Raw genomic sequence first — 15,849 nt, 5'->3', positions numbered from 1 at the left:
TTACATTTAATCCTAAAAGAAAAAAATATATATTTTGAAAATAAGAATAAGTTGTTTTTTTTCCCATTTTATTTTGAATGAAAATGTTCCCAAATACAAACAAAATTATGTTTTAAATAAAATCACTTACTTACATTTTATGACCATTTTCACATCAAAATAAAAAAACTATATTTTTATACTTTGGCTTTTAAGTTTGTTCCTACATATAAACAAAATAATATTTTGCATAAAAATGACTTACTTATAATTAGGACTACTTTTTTTCACATCCCAAAATCAAAATCAATTCAATTTTTTTGCATCATTTTTTTCTCTATCAGATATTATATTTTTATGACAATTTCAGTACAAAATAAAGTCAAATATAAGTAATTATATTTGCATTATTTCCATCCCAAAATCAAAACAATGTGATTTTTTAAATCATTTTTATGATATATTATATTATATAAAATATTATTTTTGAATAAAGAAAACACCCCAATTAATATTATTATTATTTACAGAAAATAGGATTTCCTGTTTCTTACGGTTTCGGGATGAAATGTGGCCCGGACAGGTTCCTGACAGGTCCTGTGACATTCACCCCTGAACGAAATAAGAAATTGGACTCAAACTTGTTTTCTGCAGAGCTTCAGGAAGCCAGCAGACGTTGCACTGGTGGTGGAGTTAGTTTATTCACATTTGTATCATTTTCAGTTGCTAATCCAGTATGCACTCTGCTCCACTGACTACAGTGTGTCTATAGCATTTCCAATATTAATAATACAGAGAGAGCGTTGATGCCTCTCAGATGCCTATCCGTCCTACTGAAGGCTTGTTAAATATTCATTGACAATTATTCCGCAGTGACTGAAGGCTAAGTGCTCGCTTCAGAGAGAGAGAGAGAGAGAGAGAGAGAGAGAGAGAGAGAGAACTGAGAATAAAGAGTCATGCAATTATTAATGTCCATTTTTCCAACATGTTCCTCGGTCGATGTCTGCAGATCAAAATCAAGCTCATTCTAGACACAGCGAGACTTTCAGTCCCATATAGATCTGACGGTGAGCATTTAGCTAAATGTTCATGCAAAAATGTTAAAAATAACCAAAAAACATTTTTTTCAGTGTTGCCATAAAAGAACGTTAAAAAAAAAACATTATAATAATTTGAAGTACCTTTTTCCGCAATAAAAAATATTTTGTGTTGGAAAGGTTTAATGGAGGTTTAAAGTTCTTCATAGAACCATAGATAAAGCCAATTAAGAACCTTTATTTTTATGATAATGAAGGTGGGGAATCAAAAATGGTTCTTCTATCTATGGCATCACTGTGAAACTCCCCTTTTGAAAACTTTTTTAACAGTGTATTAAAGGGAAAAAAATCAAATGCATTTCAAGAGCCACATCAAACCATCACAGCACGTTTATCAGATCAGTCTTAATCTGATTTCGATTGACAGAGTTGACTAAACATCTACAGTCGTGCCATCAAGACTGCGCAGGAAATGACAGCGTGTACCATCCCTCTGCATTGTGCTTTCTTCAGAAAAAGCTCTCTGATTCCAATAATTACAGCCTAAAGTGATCCTTGTTGCTTTATTTCGCAAGCAAGTTGGGTAATCTTTGATCCGATTGCCAAGTGCAGAATGCAGAATACAAATGAAAAAAAAAAAAAATACAATCTGGTTTATATTCCAGACTTTCTCAGGCACGATATATAGCCAAAGGACAAGGGATAGAGGGAGAGAAAAAAAAAAACGAATTAAGTCACACTAGAGGAGTTTTTCAGCATAGGCCGGGGGTTTACGACTTCATACATGTATACGGCTGATTGGAAAATCCTTATGTCTCCATGCATCCTTCATAAAAAAATAGAAATTACAATATTCCAGTGCATCTCCTGGTGAACTCTGAAATTAGGACGCCTGGAAAAAGACACAGGAAAAGAATGGATGCGGAAGGCAAAGGCAGTTATGAAGTGCACATTTCACATAGCCACTTATTCAAGTCATGCTAACAATATTCATTGCAAAACACGTTGCTCGTACATCTCATTTGGAAGGAAAAATTAATATGAATTAAACCTTGTCTGCATATTAATTCATATCATTTGTGTGATTAAATATTTGAAACTGTCTGCAAAAACTAGGCACTATTAATTTTTTCATAAAACATTCATTTCAATTGTTAAACTGCCGTTGGCAAAAGAAAGCGAGAGAAAAAAAAAAACACTTAAAGAGGTATGTCAATTTTAAGTCACTTTATGAATTACAGCTCGAGTGCTTTTGCATGCTAATATAAGCAGAGAGACCTGGAATAAATGACTACCTATTTGGGTCCTTGATTATTTTTCATTTCTCATGTAGAACTTGATAAACTTTTTTTTTTTTCAGGAGAGGTTGGATGAATATTAAGTCTTTCAAAATTAACAGAAGTTCTGTTAAACAAGCTCTCATGAGTCTGGGATGGATTTGCAAACATGTTTCACAGTTAAATTTTTTATATTATACTATTGCTGTTTGCTAAAGGAACCTTCATTTGTATTATTGCGCATCCTTAAGGATTAGGATCTTATGCTCACTAAAGCTTCTTTTTATTTAAAGGGGTGGTAAAATGCCATTTTCACAAGATGTAAAATAAATCTCTGATGTCCCCAGAGTGTGTGTGTGAAGTTTTAACCCCACAGATATTTTTATATAGCTAGCATGTTAAATTTGTCACTTTTTGAGGGTTTGCAAAAACGCACTGTTTTGTGTCCGGCCCTTTTAATGCAAATGAGCTGCTGCAGAGGGCGGGGTTCATGTGTGTTAGCACTGCGATTACCTCACGCAGACACACTAAAATGTCAGAAACTGTCTTTAATGTTTAAACGGAGTCAGACAAAGATGGAGAGACTCAAGAAGAAGTGACAACATGTAGAATGCAACAGGACGTCTCTGAATGGTTAGTTGATGAATTTATGTTGCTGATCTTCAATTAGCATATTCTGTCATGGTAATCTATAAATCGCTCGTATAGGAACTGTTTTGCAATGAATATAGATGCACACAGAGTGACTTTCTATTGCATGTGAAAAGATGGATGCTAAAGTTTGAGCTGACTCACAAATGTACTCTTATACAACAACTCTTCCTCTTCTCAACACTGCGTGTTCCCGGGAGCGGGTTTATGTACATTTTAGGGTTGGTGATGTCACTAACCCGGGAGGAATGTCGTGTAGTCCCAACCAGCCGTTTGTTGTAGTCCTTTTCTTTAAAAGCAAATATCTTCCTTTGCTTTGAACTTTGAGCGTTGTAACTTTGCAGATGTTGTTTATGCTCAAACAGCAACATTACACACTTACTAAAGTAAGAAAAGTGAAATCATACTTTACCACCCTGAAAATCATACTTTACCACCCTGAAAAATACAGCAAAACAGTAACACTGTGAAATATATTATTACTATTCAAAATAAGAGTTTTCTATTAGAATATATTTAAACTGTCCTTTATTCCTGTGACGCAAAGCTGAATTTTCAGCATCATTACTCCAGTCTTCAGTGTCACATGATCCTTCAGAAATCACTCTAATATGATGATTTTCTCAAGAAACATTTCTGATTATTATCAAAGTTGAAAACACTTATGCTGCTTCATATTTTGAGGAAACCGGGATAAACAAAATTAGTATTTAATTATTGGATGAATAGAAAGTTAAACAGAACATTTGTTTAAAGTAGAAAGCTTATGTAAGATCTCATTGTATAACTTTTATAATATATATATATAATTATATTAAAAGATGAACTGTTTTCTAAATAAAATATGCAGTTGCTTGGGTGTATGTATGTATGTATGTATGTATGTATATATATATACAATGTGTATGTATACATACAATATATAACAGGATGAACCATAAATACTTCAAGAACGAACAAGACTTCTTGACTCAAACTTTCCTTATATCCTAAAAATCTCAATTTACAGCATGTCAAACTATAACTCTATCACAGTGCGGCTAAACATACATCAAACCTTAAGAAGTCCAATTTAAATTCCCAATTTCTTAACTAACGTCAAATTTGGAGTGAACTCTACTTTAAAAGTCTGCACTTATAACACAGAGGTGGCCGGGTCTGCTCTCCTCCAAAACTTCGGCTGCCACCTCCTGTAATTTCATTTTCCCCAAAAATAACCCCGGGTCACTTTTTATGGGGACTTTGATATACCTAAGACTGCTCCATATGCATGGCTGGGTGGCGTAGTGTGGCATGGCTGCTTTTAACATATGCCAGCGAACAGAAACCAGGCCCTCCCCCTCCTCCTCCTCCTCAGCGTGCCGCGCTCAGCGCAGAGCAAGGGGTGAAATAACCGCCCCGGGGCAGACAAGCTGTCTCTAAGGAGTCTCCGATAAGAGTCCTGCCTGCCTTATACATACATACATATGACAGTGGAGGAATATGCCACATACAGCTGGCAGGGACTACACTCTGCCCGGCCGCTGCGAGAGGGACGGGTGCAGATACTGCAAACTCTTCGGGCCATGGAGGAGGTCCCCAACAAGTCGATAAACCAGTAAAGAGGATGCGTGTGGAAATTCTGACCCAAAAAAATATGAGTAAATGTTAGAGCACCGTGGTTCGGTTGTTAACCCCAGGGCGATTTTTACAAGGTTAGTTACAGGATTAGACTGGCTAGTGAGAAATAACATGGTCTAATCAGGGGCAGGGACTTTCAGGTCGTTTTCACACTTGCTTCGTTTAAGGTGTCTGAGAGAGCTTCGCAAGACTCCAAATGAACTCCAACCCCTTTATTAAAGTAAACCGAACTTGGATCAACTCAAGAGTCTGCCGATTCAATTTGCATTAAATGTGCATTGTGCATTATTAAAATACTATTCCACTATGAAAAAAGTCCAAAAGGTCTTTTCAGTGAAAATCAAGTTTGTTTATATGTCTGTGTGGTGTATTTCACAAACTTGCAACCAATCCCGTCAACGTGCGCGCAGAGCTTTTTCTATCATTATTTCTGGATCCTTATTTTTTGAAGACAGGTGCCTTTAGCAACATTAGCAACACATTATTAGCCGTTTCATAACGTAGTCAAGCCAAAGGCTAATCATATCAATTACCATTATGTGTCGACTTACATTCAAATTCTGAATGGATTATATATAGCCTAGAAAGTGCAAAGTACGCAAAGACAGCTCCGTTTAAAATCACTAAAAAGCTGTCATTCATCTCAGTTCGTGATCTCACAAAGTTCAGTTATAATCAATGAAGCTGTCTACACTGCACAATGGCATCTCTTATTTACATTGTGTCTACACTTTGTTAATGAGAGGATTTGTGAGCGTGCATAACTATATATTACTGGAATATATTGCTGTATACATTTTCTCTGATAAATCAATTTAGAAAAAATAAATCTTAATGAGGTGGTATAATGCCCTTTTCACAAGATGTAAAATAAGTCCTTGATGTCCTCAGAGTGTGTATGTGATATAAAGATATTTTTATATAGCTTGTTAAAATTGTCACTTTTTGAGGGTGAGCAAAAGCGCCCCGTTTTTGTGTCTATCCCTTTAAATGCAAATGAGCAGCTGCTCCCGGGCACCAGTGTTGGTCAAGTTACTTGGAAATAGTAATTAGTTACTGATTACTGATTACTTCTCCAAGAAAGTAATCCAGTTACTTTACTGATTACTTATTTTCAAAAGTAATTAGTTACTTTACTAGTTACTTTACTAGTTACTTTACTTCAAAAACATGATGCACGACCTGAATACGCTATAAAAGCAGACCTTTCAGCCTAATTCTATTCTTTCTGCATATTCCATCATCTAAAATTGAATCAAATTAAACATTCTCTTTTTTAAAACTTGTTTAATTAGTTTCAATATTTTAACTTTATGCACATTGCATCAACCAAAAATTTAATTAAATGCAACAGTCTCAGACTTGAAGAAAAATGTTGAACATTTAACCAATTTCTGCAGAGTCCACCATATTTTAACGAAATACACAAAGTCCTTCTTCTGTTAACTTATATTTCTGCATATTCCAGCATATAAAATGCAAATATTTTTTTGTAAAATCCTCTATTCGATTAGATTCAAATAAAATACAGCAATAAACTAATTAAAATGAAAGTCTCTCATGACTGTATTCCAAATTATTAACAGTTACGTCTTTTAACATTAAAGAGCAGATTCGTTTTGTTTTTGTAAATCGTCAGACATGTTTTTACCATTTCATGGAGTTTTCCTTTGTAGAAAGCCTTTCTTTAAAGTGAATTTCGTTTTGTATAAATTTTATCTTAATTTTAATAAATATTGCATCAACCAATTGCATGTATTTAATAAATAAAAAGCAAATATAGCAGACAATATAATAACCGTGCATTGAGGCGGTAGCGCGCCGCGTTCACTTGCATTGCATTGTTAAAAGCCTTTCTTTAAAGTTAATTTCGTTTTGTATAAATTCAATTATTTTTGTATCTTATTTTAATAAATGTTTCATCAACCATTTGCATGTATTTAACAAATACAAGGCAAATATAGCAGACAATAACCGTGACATGGAGGAGCCGGCGCGCCGCGTTCACTTTCACTTTCATTGTTAACTAGAGCGCGCACCTCATAAATGAATGAAACTCAGCGTAGGCCGATGTCTCATACATTAGCATTAAATATCTTTGCTGCATCCTTTCTAGAACAGGCAAGGGCTTTCTCGCGGCTCGCATCAGCATTTACGGATGATGAGTTTTGTGATGCGGTTGCGGATTAAATAAATAATACCCCATTCGCGCAGCTCTATCGATAACAACATTGAACACTAGGCTACACAAATAGTATTTTTTATTTTTATTTAGGCGATTAATTTTCCATAGTGACATAGGAGGTGCCGGATCCAATAAAAAGGTTCCGTATCCAACGTCGGGCGTGTTCCGGCTCAAATTAAGCCACGACTCACGAGACAGTCTAACGAAACAACATCACAGTAACGCAGTAACGCAGCCCCCTTACGGGAAAGTAACAGTAATCTAATTACTGTTTTTGCAATTGTAATCCCTTACTTTACTCGTTACTTGAAAAAAGTAATGGGATTACAGTAACGCGTTACTTCTAACGCGTTACTGCCCAACACTGCCGGGCACATAGGGCTGAGATTAAACAGTTTGTGTCCTTACACAGACATGCACTGAAAATGTCAATGTTTATGTTCAAACCGGAGTCAGAGAGACTCAAGAAAGATCATGGACATTTCTGAATGGTTAGTTGATGAATTTATGTAGTTTATGTGTAGTATATTCTAGTCATTGATTAGCATATTCTGTCATGATAATCTATAAATCGCGTTCTTCGGGGCGGGTTTTATGTAAATTTTATGTCGTGTAGTCCCTACCAGCCGGTTCTTGTAGTCCTTAAAAACTATTTATTTGAAAGAAAATATCTCCCTTTGTTTTGAACTTTGAGCGTTGTAACTTTACAGATGTTGTTTATCCTCAAACAGCAACATTACACACTAACTAAATTTAAAAAAGTGAAATCATAATCAACCACCCCTTTAAAAGTAAAATAAAAGCTTGCTGAACCCCTCTGTATTGCTAATGAATGACGATTCTATGTTGGCCTTCTCTAAGCTGCAAAAAATGGATTGGCTTGCCGGTCTGACGTCTGCAAAAAAACCTACTGGCTCCAACCACACACCCTGGATATTTACAAGTGGTGTTAACACTACTCCAGGACATTATAATGTTGGAAATATGCACGGCTCAGGTGAATTTTGCACAAATCTCTACATTAAAGATCTGCTGGACTATAGCTGCTGAGAAGATTTCCAAGTATATATTGCACATAACAATGACAAGTGAATACCCTTATCTGTTTTTTTTTTTGTATTCCTGTAATTTATGTTTCATAATTCCTATGACTTTGCTTTTTCAGTGATATTATCTACCTAGTATGTATCCCATTGTAAAGAGACCGCTGGGTTAAGCATGGTGCGAGAGGGGTGGTGGGTTGGGATATTGAATTATCACACGTTTTTATGTTCACAAACTAGCTTGTTTATTGTTAATAGTAAAATTAAAGTAAAAAGTAAAATAAATAATATATCTATATCAATATATAATATATATAACTAAAAAATGTAATCTCTTTACTGTCACTTTTGATCAATTTAATGCATCCTTGCAGAATAAAAGCATTAATTTATTTAAAATATATATCTCAAGTAATGCAAGCAACAATTCCATAAGTCAAATCAAACAAACTAACGTAAAATTACTAACAACATAAACTAACACAAATAATCAGTATATAAAATTATAAATATATAAAAAATAAAATATATCAAATTAAATAAAAAATAAAAGTAGACTTACAACTGGCCACAATAAAATCCAAGATTGAAAAAAAAGATCCACATTTACAGATGAGAGTGTGAATGCAAATAAAATGAAATAAAATAAATAAAGTAAAATAAAATAAAATAAAATAACAGAAAGTGTGTTGACAGCTGGTCACAAGTAAAATAGGTTTAAAAAGAGAGATCAGAGTCCACTTTTATGTCCTGGTACAGTGTGAATGCACAGTTACTGGCCAAATGTTCTTTTTTACTTTTTGGTCTACTTAAACAACACCACTGCATTTATTTACATTCACAATCCCACTGGTCTTTGACATTCTGTCTAATCTAAATAACCGGATGGCAGGTGTCTATACGGGTAAAGCAGGGTTTAGTGCTCACATATTTGATTTCAAAATAAGAACGAGTCAATGTAATAAGCAGCGAATGGATACAATCCCTTTCTATAGCTGGATAAATCTCACTAAGAAAAGAACGAAGATGTGTCACAGCCTGACATCGGATCAGAGAATTCCCACAGCGAATATGATGGCGCAAATTAACTCTTCATTGCACACATCTGGTCAACACATATCAAATATTACCCATGAATCCCTACACATATGTAGGACATATGAAGTCCACCAGCCATCTATCCTTTCAGCGCGTCTTGTGACATTTAGCCGATTTACACAAAGTCACGTGTACCTCACTGAGGTATATGTTAGTGCAGATATGAAAGAATGTCTCCGTCTAGCAGAGAGTCTGGCGGATTTGAGCGTGACAATTTTCTCTTCTAAGAAACATGCAATTGAGAGTGGATTTTTGGTGCTTCATGCTGTTAATGATTGCCTCTCCCCCCACTTTTGTCTATGTGATGTTCCCCCTACAGTTTAATTAGAGGCGAATAACTAAATTAGACAGGATTCCCTCAGGATTGCCATTTGACCAGCATCCAGCCATGTTAAAACTTTATGGTCTTGAGAAAATAATTCAGACGGCACAATGCGACGGCAAGACGTGGGTGCGAACATATGTTTGCAGCTATAATAACAAACCGTTATGACTGTCGAGAGAGATGTGGCCTGCTTTGTACACACCTTAATGGCATTCTAGGGACAGACTTAGTGTCTGGGTAAGGCGGTATATATTACTCCTCTGACGGCACGCATTGCTCATTTGTGAGCCGTTTTTTAACCAAAGCAAATTAATGACCGCAAACGACACCTGTTGTGTTGAGGCATTAGGAATTAATAGCAAAGAGGGGGGCTTGTCATTGAAAAGAGCGCCTTGACAGCAGTTTCCAAATATTGTTTAGTCAGTGAAACAGGGATGTGAAAGTGATATGAATTCCCTGATCCTCCATTAAGATGAATCTATGGGCCATGTGGTGACCTGAGACAGGCTCTTTAAAGCATTTGTTTGAGTATTTGACCTGCGTGAAAGCACGCAGTACCCTTCAGTAAAGTTAAACAAACTTTAATGTCTGATGCAATTATACTATGTTAGTATAAGCAAAGTAAATGAAGATCTATAAATCTAAACTTTAGTTAACATTAAAGTTTAGGTTTAAATTAATATGTTGCATTATTTTCAATAATGTCTTTAAAGCAAAACTGACTTTTCCTTGACCTTTCCATTTATACATTTCATAGAGATTGCAACCATAAAAGACTTGAAAACTGACAAATTCACTGATATCTCCAGAACCTTTTTTAGTTTTGAAAGAAGTCTCCTATGCTCACAAAGGTTGCAAAACAGTAATATTATGAAATATTATGACAATTTCTATTATATATATATATATTAAAATGTAATTTATTCCTGTGATGTAGGCTAAAGCTTTTCATTACTCATTACTGAATCATTACTCCAGTCTTCAGTGTCACATGATCCTTCAGAAATCATTGTAATATGCTGCTACTCAAGAAACATTTATTATTATCATTGTTGATAAAAATGGTACTGACCCCAAACATTTAAACAGTGGTATATGCAAAAATTCCATTAGTTAGAATATCAAATAAACTAACGTAACTGCACGGTAGCCATGTTGAAATCACCACCAGTGATCCGACGTAAGACACATACTGTATGGTTTGATCTAGGCTCAAGATCCCACATAGACCCATATTCACAACACCTGCCCTCGACCTACAGGATCCGCCCTGATTCAGACAGAGAGAGATTTGTGGCTCCTTGTGTGACCTTCCCACAATCCTCTGGCCTGTCTCTAATTAGGCAATGCATCCGATCATCATTAACAGCTCTCAGATAATGAATCACTCACCCCTCTCTCTCTTAATTCGCTGTAACCAAGCGGCTAATGGCTGTCAACGCTGACTGATCACACTGATTGTGGTGATTTCTAATTGCAACAAAACAATTTAAAAGCACCCCGATTATTTATGTCGGTGCCCACAAACTAGAAACAAGTAGGGCCTGTTCACATTAAGTTTGTTCAGAATACCACCAACTGTTTTTGAAAGAAAGTGTATGCAGACTATAAGTATTCTGTATGCATTGAATGAAATGCTAAATTTGCCAAATTGGGCAGTAAACAGTCAAAGCACACTGCATGAAATACTGCATCTCGTGCAAAAGCTCAAACGTGCTGTGTAACATGAGAATGAACCTCATTGGTTCTTGTAAAAGCTCAAACGTGCTGCATAACACACGAGAATGAACCTCATTGGTTCTTGCAGAAGCTCAAACGTGATGCGTAACACGAGAATGAACCTCATTGGTTCTTGCAGAAGCTCAAACGTGCTGCGTAACACGAGAATGAACCTCATTGGTTCTTGCAGAAGCTCAAACGTGCTGCGTAACACGAGAATGAACCTCATTGGTTCTTGCAGAAGCTCAAACGTGCTGCGTAACACGAGAATGAACCTCATTGGTTCTCGCAGAAGCTCAAACGTGATGCGTAACACGAGAATGAACCTCATTGGTTCTTTCAGAAACTCAAATGTGCAGTGTAACACGAGAATGAACCTCATTGGTTCTCGCAGAAGCTCAAACGTGATGCGTAACACGAGAATGAACCTCATTGTTTCTCGCAGAAGCTCAAACGTGATGCGTAACACGAGAATGAACCTCATTGTTTCTCGCAGAAGCTCAAACGTGCTGCGTAACACGAGAATGAACCTCATTGGTTCTTGCGAAAGCTCAAATGTGCAGTGTAACACGAGAATGAACCTCATTGGTTCTCGCAGAAGCTCAAACGCGATGCGTAACACGAGAATGAACCTCATTGTTTCTCGCAGAAGCTCAAACGTGCTGCGTAACACGAGAATGAACCTCATTGGTTCTTTCAGAAACTCAAATGTGCAGTGTAACACGAGAATGAACCTCATTGGTTCTCGCAGAAGCTCAAACGTGATGCGTAACACGAGAATGAACCTCATTGGTTCTCGCAGAAGCTCAAATGTGCTGCGTAACACGAGAATGAACCTCATTGGTTCTTGCGAAAGCTCAAATGTGCTGCGTAACACGAGAATGAACCTCATTGGTTCTTGCAGAAGCTCAAATGTGCTGCGTAACACGAGAATGAACCTCATTGGTTCTTGCGAAAGCTCAAATGTGCAGCGTAACACGAGAATGAACCTCATTGGTTCTTGCGAAAGCTCAAACGTGCTGCGTAACACATGAAAATGAATCTCATTGGTTCAAGCTAAACCGTTTACCATATCTAATGTGTGCGCTGATGTATGTTTTTATGTGAATAAAAGCCTAAATTCTATCTGTTCATCATATAAAGCGATCAAATCTCTTCAGAAAATTTGGACTAAACTGCCTAATTTCTAGGCTTGGCCAGATATCAGATTTTTACAGCAAATACTCTGCACTATACTAGTATTACATTTTAAGCACTGCCATGGATTATTTTGCATATTTAATCCACTTTTGTGTAACATTTTTGTAAACATTTCGCAAATAATCAAAGAGTGAAAATAGATATGTTCTAATTCTGGTTCATATTGCACATTTTGTTAAATGCAGAAGTGTTTTATTTATACTAATATACTGTATCATGCTGAAATAGAAAAAGTGCTATCTTAATATGCCATTCCAAACATAACCACTGTCTGAGCAGTTAAAGGAGAAGGGAAAAAGACAGAAGAAAGAGCAACAGAGAGAGAAATATTAGGCCCTGGCGTTCCTGTTTTCTGCAGATGAAGCAGAAGAGATTACGGAGCAGAGGAGAAAGGGAGATTGCGTCCTGGCGATGCCGACGCTCCCGGGGGAAATCCAACTGAGATCACGCTGTTCCTAAAGCTGCTGTTCACACACACGCCACACAGAAACACAAACACGCCTCGCGGTTCCCGCCAGGCCTCGCTCTCAGGGCCCGGCACACAAACACGCCACCTAATTGGAGTGCAATTACCCAATCACAATTGACAATTAAACAATGAGAAATTGGTCTCCCAAATAACTATGTCTGCAATTACACATTAAGTGTGAAGTATAAATTGAGTCTAGCGCGTTGCCTCTAAAGCATAATTGTGTGTGTTTGTGGGAGCTATGAAACGTCTCATGCTCATTTACGGACAGAAAATTGTCATTCGCATCACGCCAATGGCGTGTCCCCTCCCTTGTTTCCTCCCTGAAAGGAATGTCTCCCTGCAGAGCCTTTCCTCGAGCCGTTTCTTATGGAAATACGCGGCGCTCCTCTGCAGCGGAGCTTGGCCCTGTTTGTTTATTTTGCTGATCGAGCAGAGCATGGCCACAGGCTACCAGAAAGGAACTAAGAGCCGCAGACAGATGGAACGACTCAGACTCGGGATACGGGGCTGTTACGGGCTTGACGGTGTCACGTTCGGCTGTACCTTGGGGCTGCCGTGATGACTGTGAGTTTCCCGCTCTTCCTCGTCCCTCTCGCTGGACAGGATGTGGGTTTTGATGGCATCCAGCGTGCGCAGCATCCAGTTGTGCTGACGGCGGATCTGTCTCTGCAGCTCCTGCCACTGGTGGGATATCATATGGAGCATGTCCCGCAGCCCTGTGAGCACACATAAAGAGATACTGTCACACAGAAGCCATTTTGTGGTTAAAAACGTGAGACACCGGACAACGCAAGGTCTAGAGAGGACTTTTTTAAATGTTGAACTTCTTGTAACTTGAGTGCCGTGTTTTTAGAATGCCATATCATGCACAAGATGGTGCAAAAGACACGAGACCAAGCACAACTACTGCTTACTCTAGTGCATGTTTACATGGAAAAACTATGGAAAAGCAACACAGTGGAATTCAAAAAGGTGTTCTGTGTGAACGGCTTCTAAAACCCAATGCACACGTTATAAATGCAATGGTGTAGTGGTTAAAGGTCTGCAATCAAAAAACTCTATGGGCCCTATTTTAACGATCTGAAACGCAAGTATCAAACGCGACACGCAAGTAACTTTGTGGGCGGATCCCGGGCGCTGTTGCTATTATACCGTTGCTATCATCATAAATGACTCTTGCGCCCGACGCAAATCTAAAAGGGGTTGGTCTGAAGTAGCTTCATTATTCATAGGTGTGGTTTTGGCGTAACGTGAAATAAACCAATCAGAGCGTCCTCTCACATTCCCTTTAAAAGCAGGCGCGCTTGTTCCATGGCGGATTGCTATTATAACGGCGAATTTGCCAGGCGCACGCCAGGAGCGGTTCATAGCCGAGGAGACCGACGTTCTCGTCAGGACCGTAAAACACAGAGAAGTGACATTGTATGGGGATGGGAGAAAGCCACCCAAATAAGCTTTGGTTAAACAGGCGTAGCCTATAATAATTTGGGTAAATGTGTAATCTAGATTTATGCCTATTTTTTCACATCTTCATGGACACAACAATGATTTCCCTCGTATGTTTATATTTTTCCTTGTAATAATGTATGATTTGCAACAATTAAAACTGCTGTGTCTGTTTAGATTAAAGAATCAAAGTGTATGCGCGTTGTTGACACGCTACATAATGGCCAAGCATGCGCCCTTAAAATAGCATATGACTATCGCGCAACGCGCCACTGTCTTTAGACTGGGTTTTTTCTGGTCAGTGGCGGAATTGTTTTCTAAAACTGCTAAATAGCACCAGGGAACTTTTGCGCCGGAACACGCCTTCTCTTTTCGCAGAACCACCCCCGCGAGCGCAAGTTAATTTCCTAATTTACCGACGTGCGTCTGTGGAGGGAAAAGTCCGCTGTGCGCGGGTGCAAAATAGGAATGATACATGCGTCGGTGTACAAAGTCAATTGCGCTGGGTGCAAGATAGGGCCCTATATGTTCAAACCTGAAAAAGAGGTGATTGTCAACTTAACTAAAGGTCTGTTAAAAATGATCTAATCTAAATGTACTAGTTATTTCATTTAAGCATCATCTAAATACAAATTAAAACTTTTAAATAATAAAAACAGCACTAAAACAGATAAAAATATTGAATACAGTATACAGTACAACCATGAAAATTAGTAAACAGTGTGCAAGTGAACACAGAACACTTAATTATTTATTGTACACATTGTGTATATTCAAAACGGCATGCTACTAATCCTTTTTGATTGAATAGCAGTATGTATACTGTGCAAAGTATGCTTTTTTTTTATCCCGATGCGCAGTGTGAAAAAGCAAATACCATAATTCAATGAGTTCGACCTTCTATTTGCTTCTATTTTTTTGTGTGTGATAAATAAACTGGAGCTGATATCAGCCACTTTTTTGCAGTCATCAAAAAAACTGCAAACACTTGTATCATCTGGCAAAAGACTAGCTTATTATAATGAACTAAAAATTCCAAACTACAAAAACAATTTATATACATAAATTAAACCATCTAAACATTTTTTAGATGTCCACTTCATGTTGTGCTAACAGGAATATTGGTCATTGTAAAAATCATTGGAACCCTTTTATCATTTACTGTCCTAATATCTATGAACATACATTCGAAATATATGTGCACTAACGTTAAAAATTTGGGGGTTGTGAGATTTTTGTTTTATGTTTTTTAAATAAGTCTTTTATACTCACCAAGGCTGCATTTATTTATTCAAAAACATTGTGAAATACATTAATACTGTTTAAAATAACTGTTTTCTATTTAAATATATATTCAACTGTAATTTATTCCTGTGATGGCAAAGCTGAATTTTCAGCATCATTACTCCAGTCTTCAGTGTCACATGATCCTTCAGAAATTATTCTAATATGATGATTTCCTGCTCAAGAAACCTTTCTGGTTAATATCAATGTTGAAAACAGTTGTGCTGCTTAATATTTTTGTGGAAACCGTGATACATGATTCTTTGATGAATAGAAAGTTCAAAAGATCAGCATTTATTTAATAAATATCTTACTGGGTAAAAATATTTCCACACAAAGTTGGGTTTAAAAAACATTTTTTTTAACTATTTATTTGGGAGATGATAACTGGATGCTACTCAATGAAATGCTTGCAACTTATTGAGATCATCTGACAACAATGCAAATCTTAATGTACATTCATATGCCATTTCAAATAGTAATATGCAGTAAACAATATGTACTGCACATTAT

The 15,849-nt window shown here is 37.0% G+C and overlaps 1 protein-coding gene across 2 annotated transcripts in view; it reads right to left on the bottom strand.

Moving 5' to 3' along the window:
• The window catches only part of akap6 (A kinase (PRKA) anchor protein 6), a 154,825-nt gene that overhangs the window by 86,398 nt on the left and 52,578 nt on the right, over positions 1-15,849 (bottom strand). For both annotated transcript variants that reach the window (XM_079632660.1, XM_079632661.1), the window contains one exon: positions 13,150-13,322. In XM_079632660.1, coding sequence (XP_079488786.1) covers positions 13,150-13,322 — 173 coding nt within the window. The remainder of the gene's footprint in view (positions 1-13,149; positions 13,323-15,849) is intronic.

The sequence above is a fragment of the Phoxinus phoxinus genome (assembly GCF_949152265.1).
Source record: "Phoxinus phoxinus genome assembly, chromosome: 13".
Taxonomy (NCBI): Eukaryota; Metazoa; Chordata; class Actinopteri; order Cypriniformes; family Leuciscidae; genus Phoxinus; species Phoxinus phoxinus.
The sequence above is the reverse complement of the archived record's forward strand: the minus strand, read 5'-3'. Positions and strand labels throughout refer to the sequence as shown.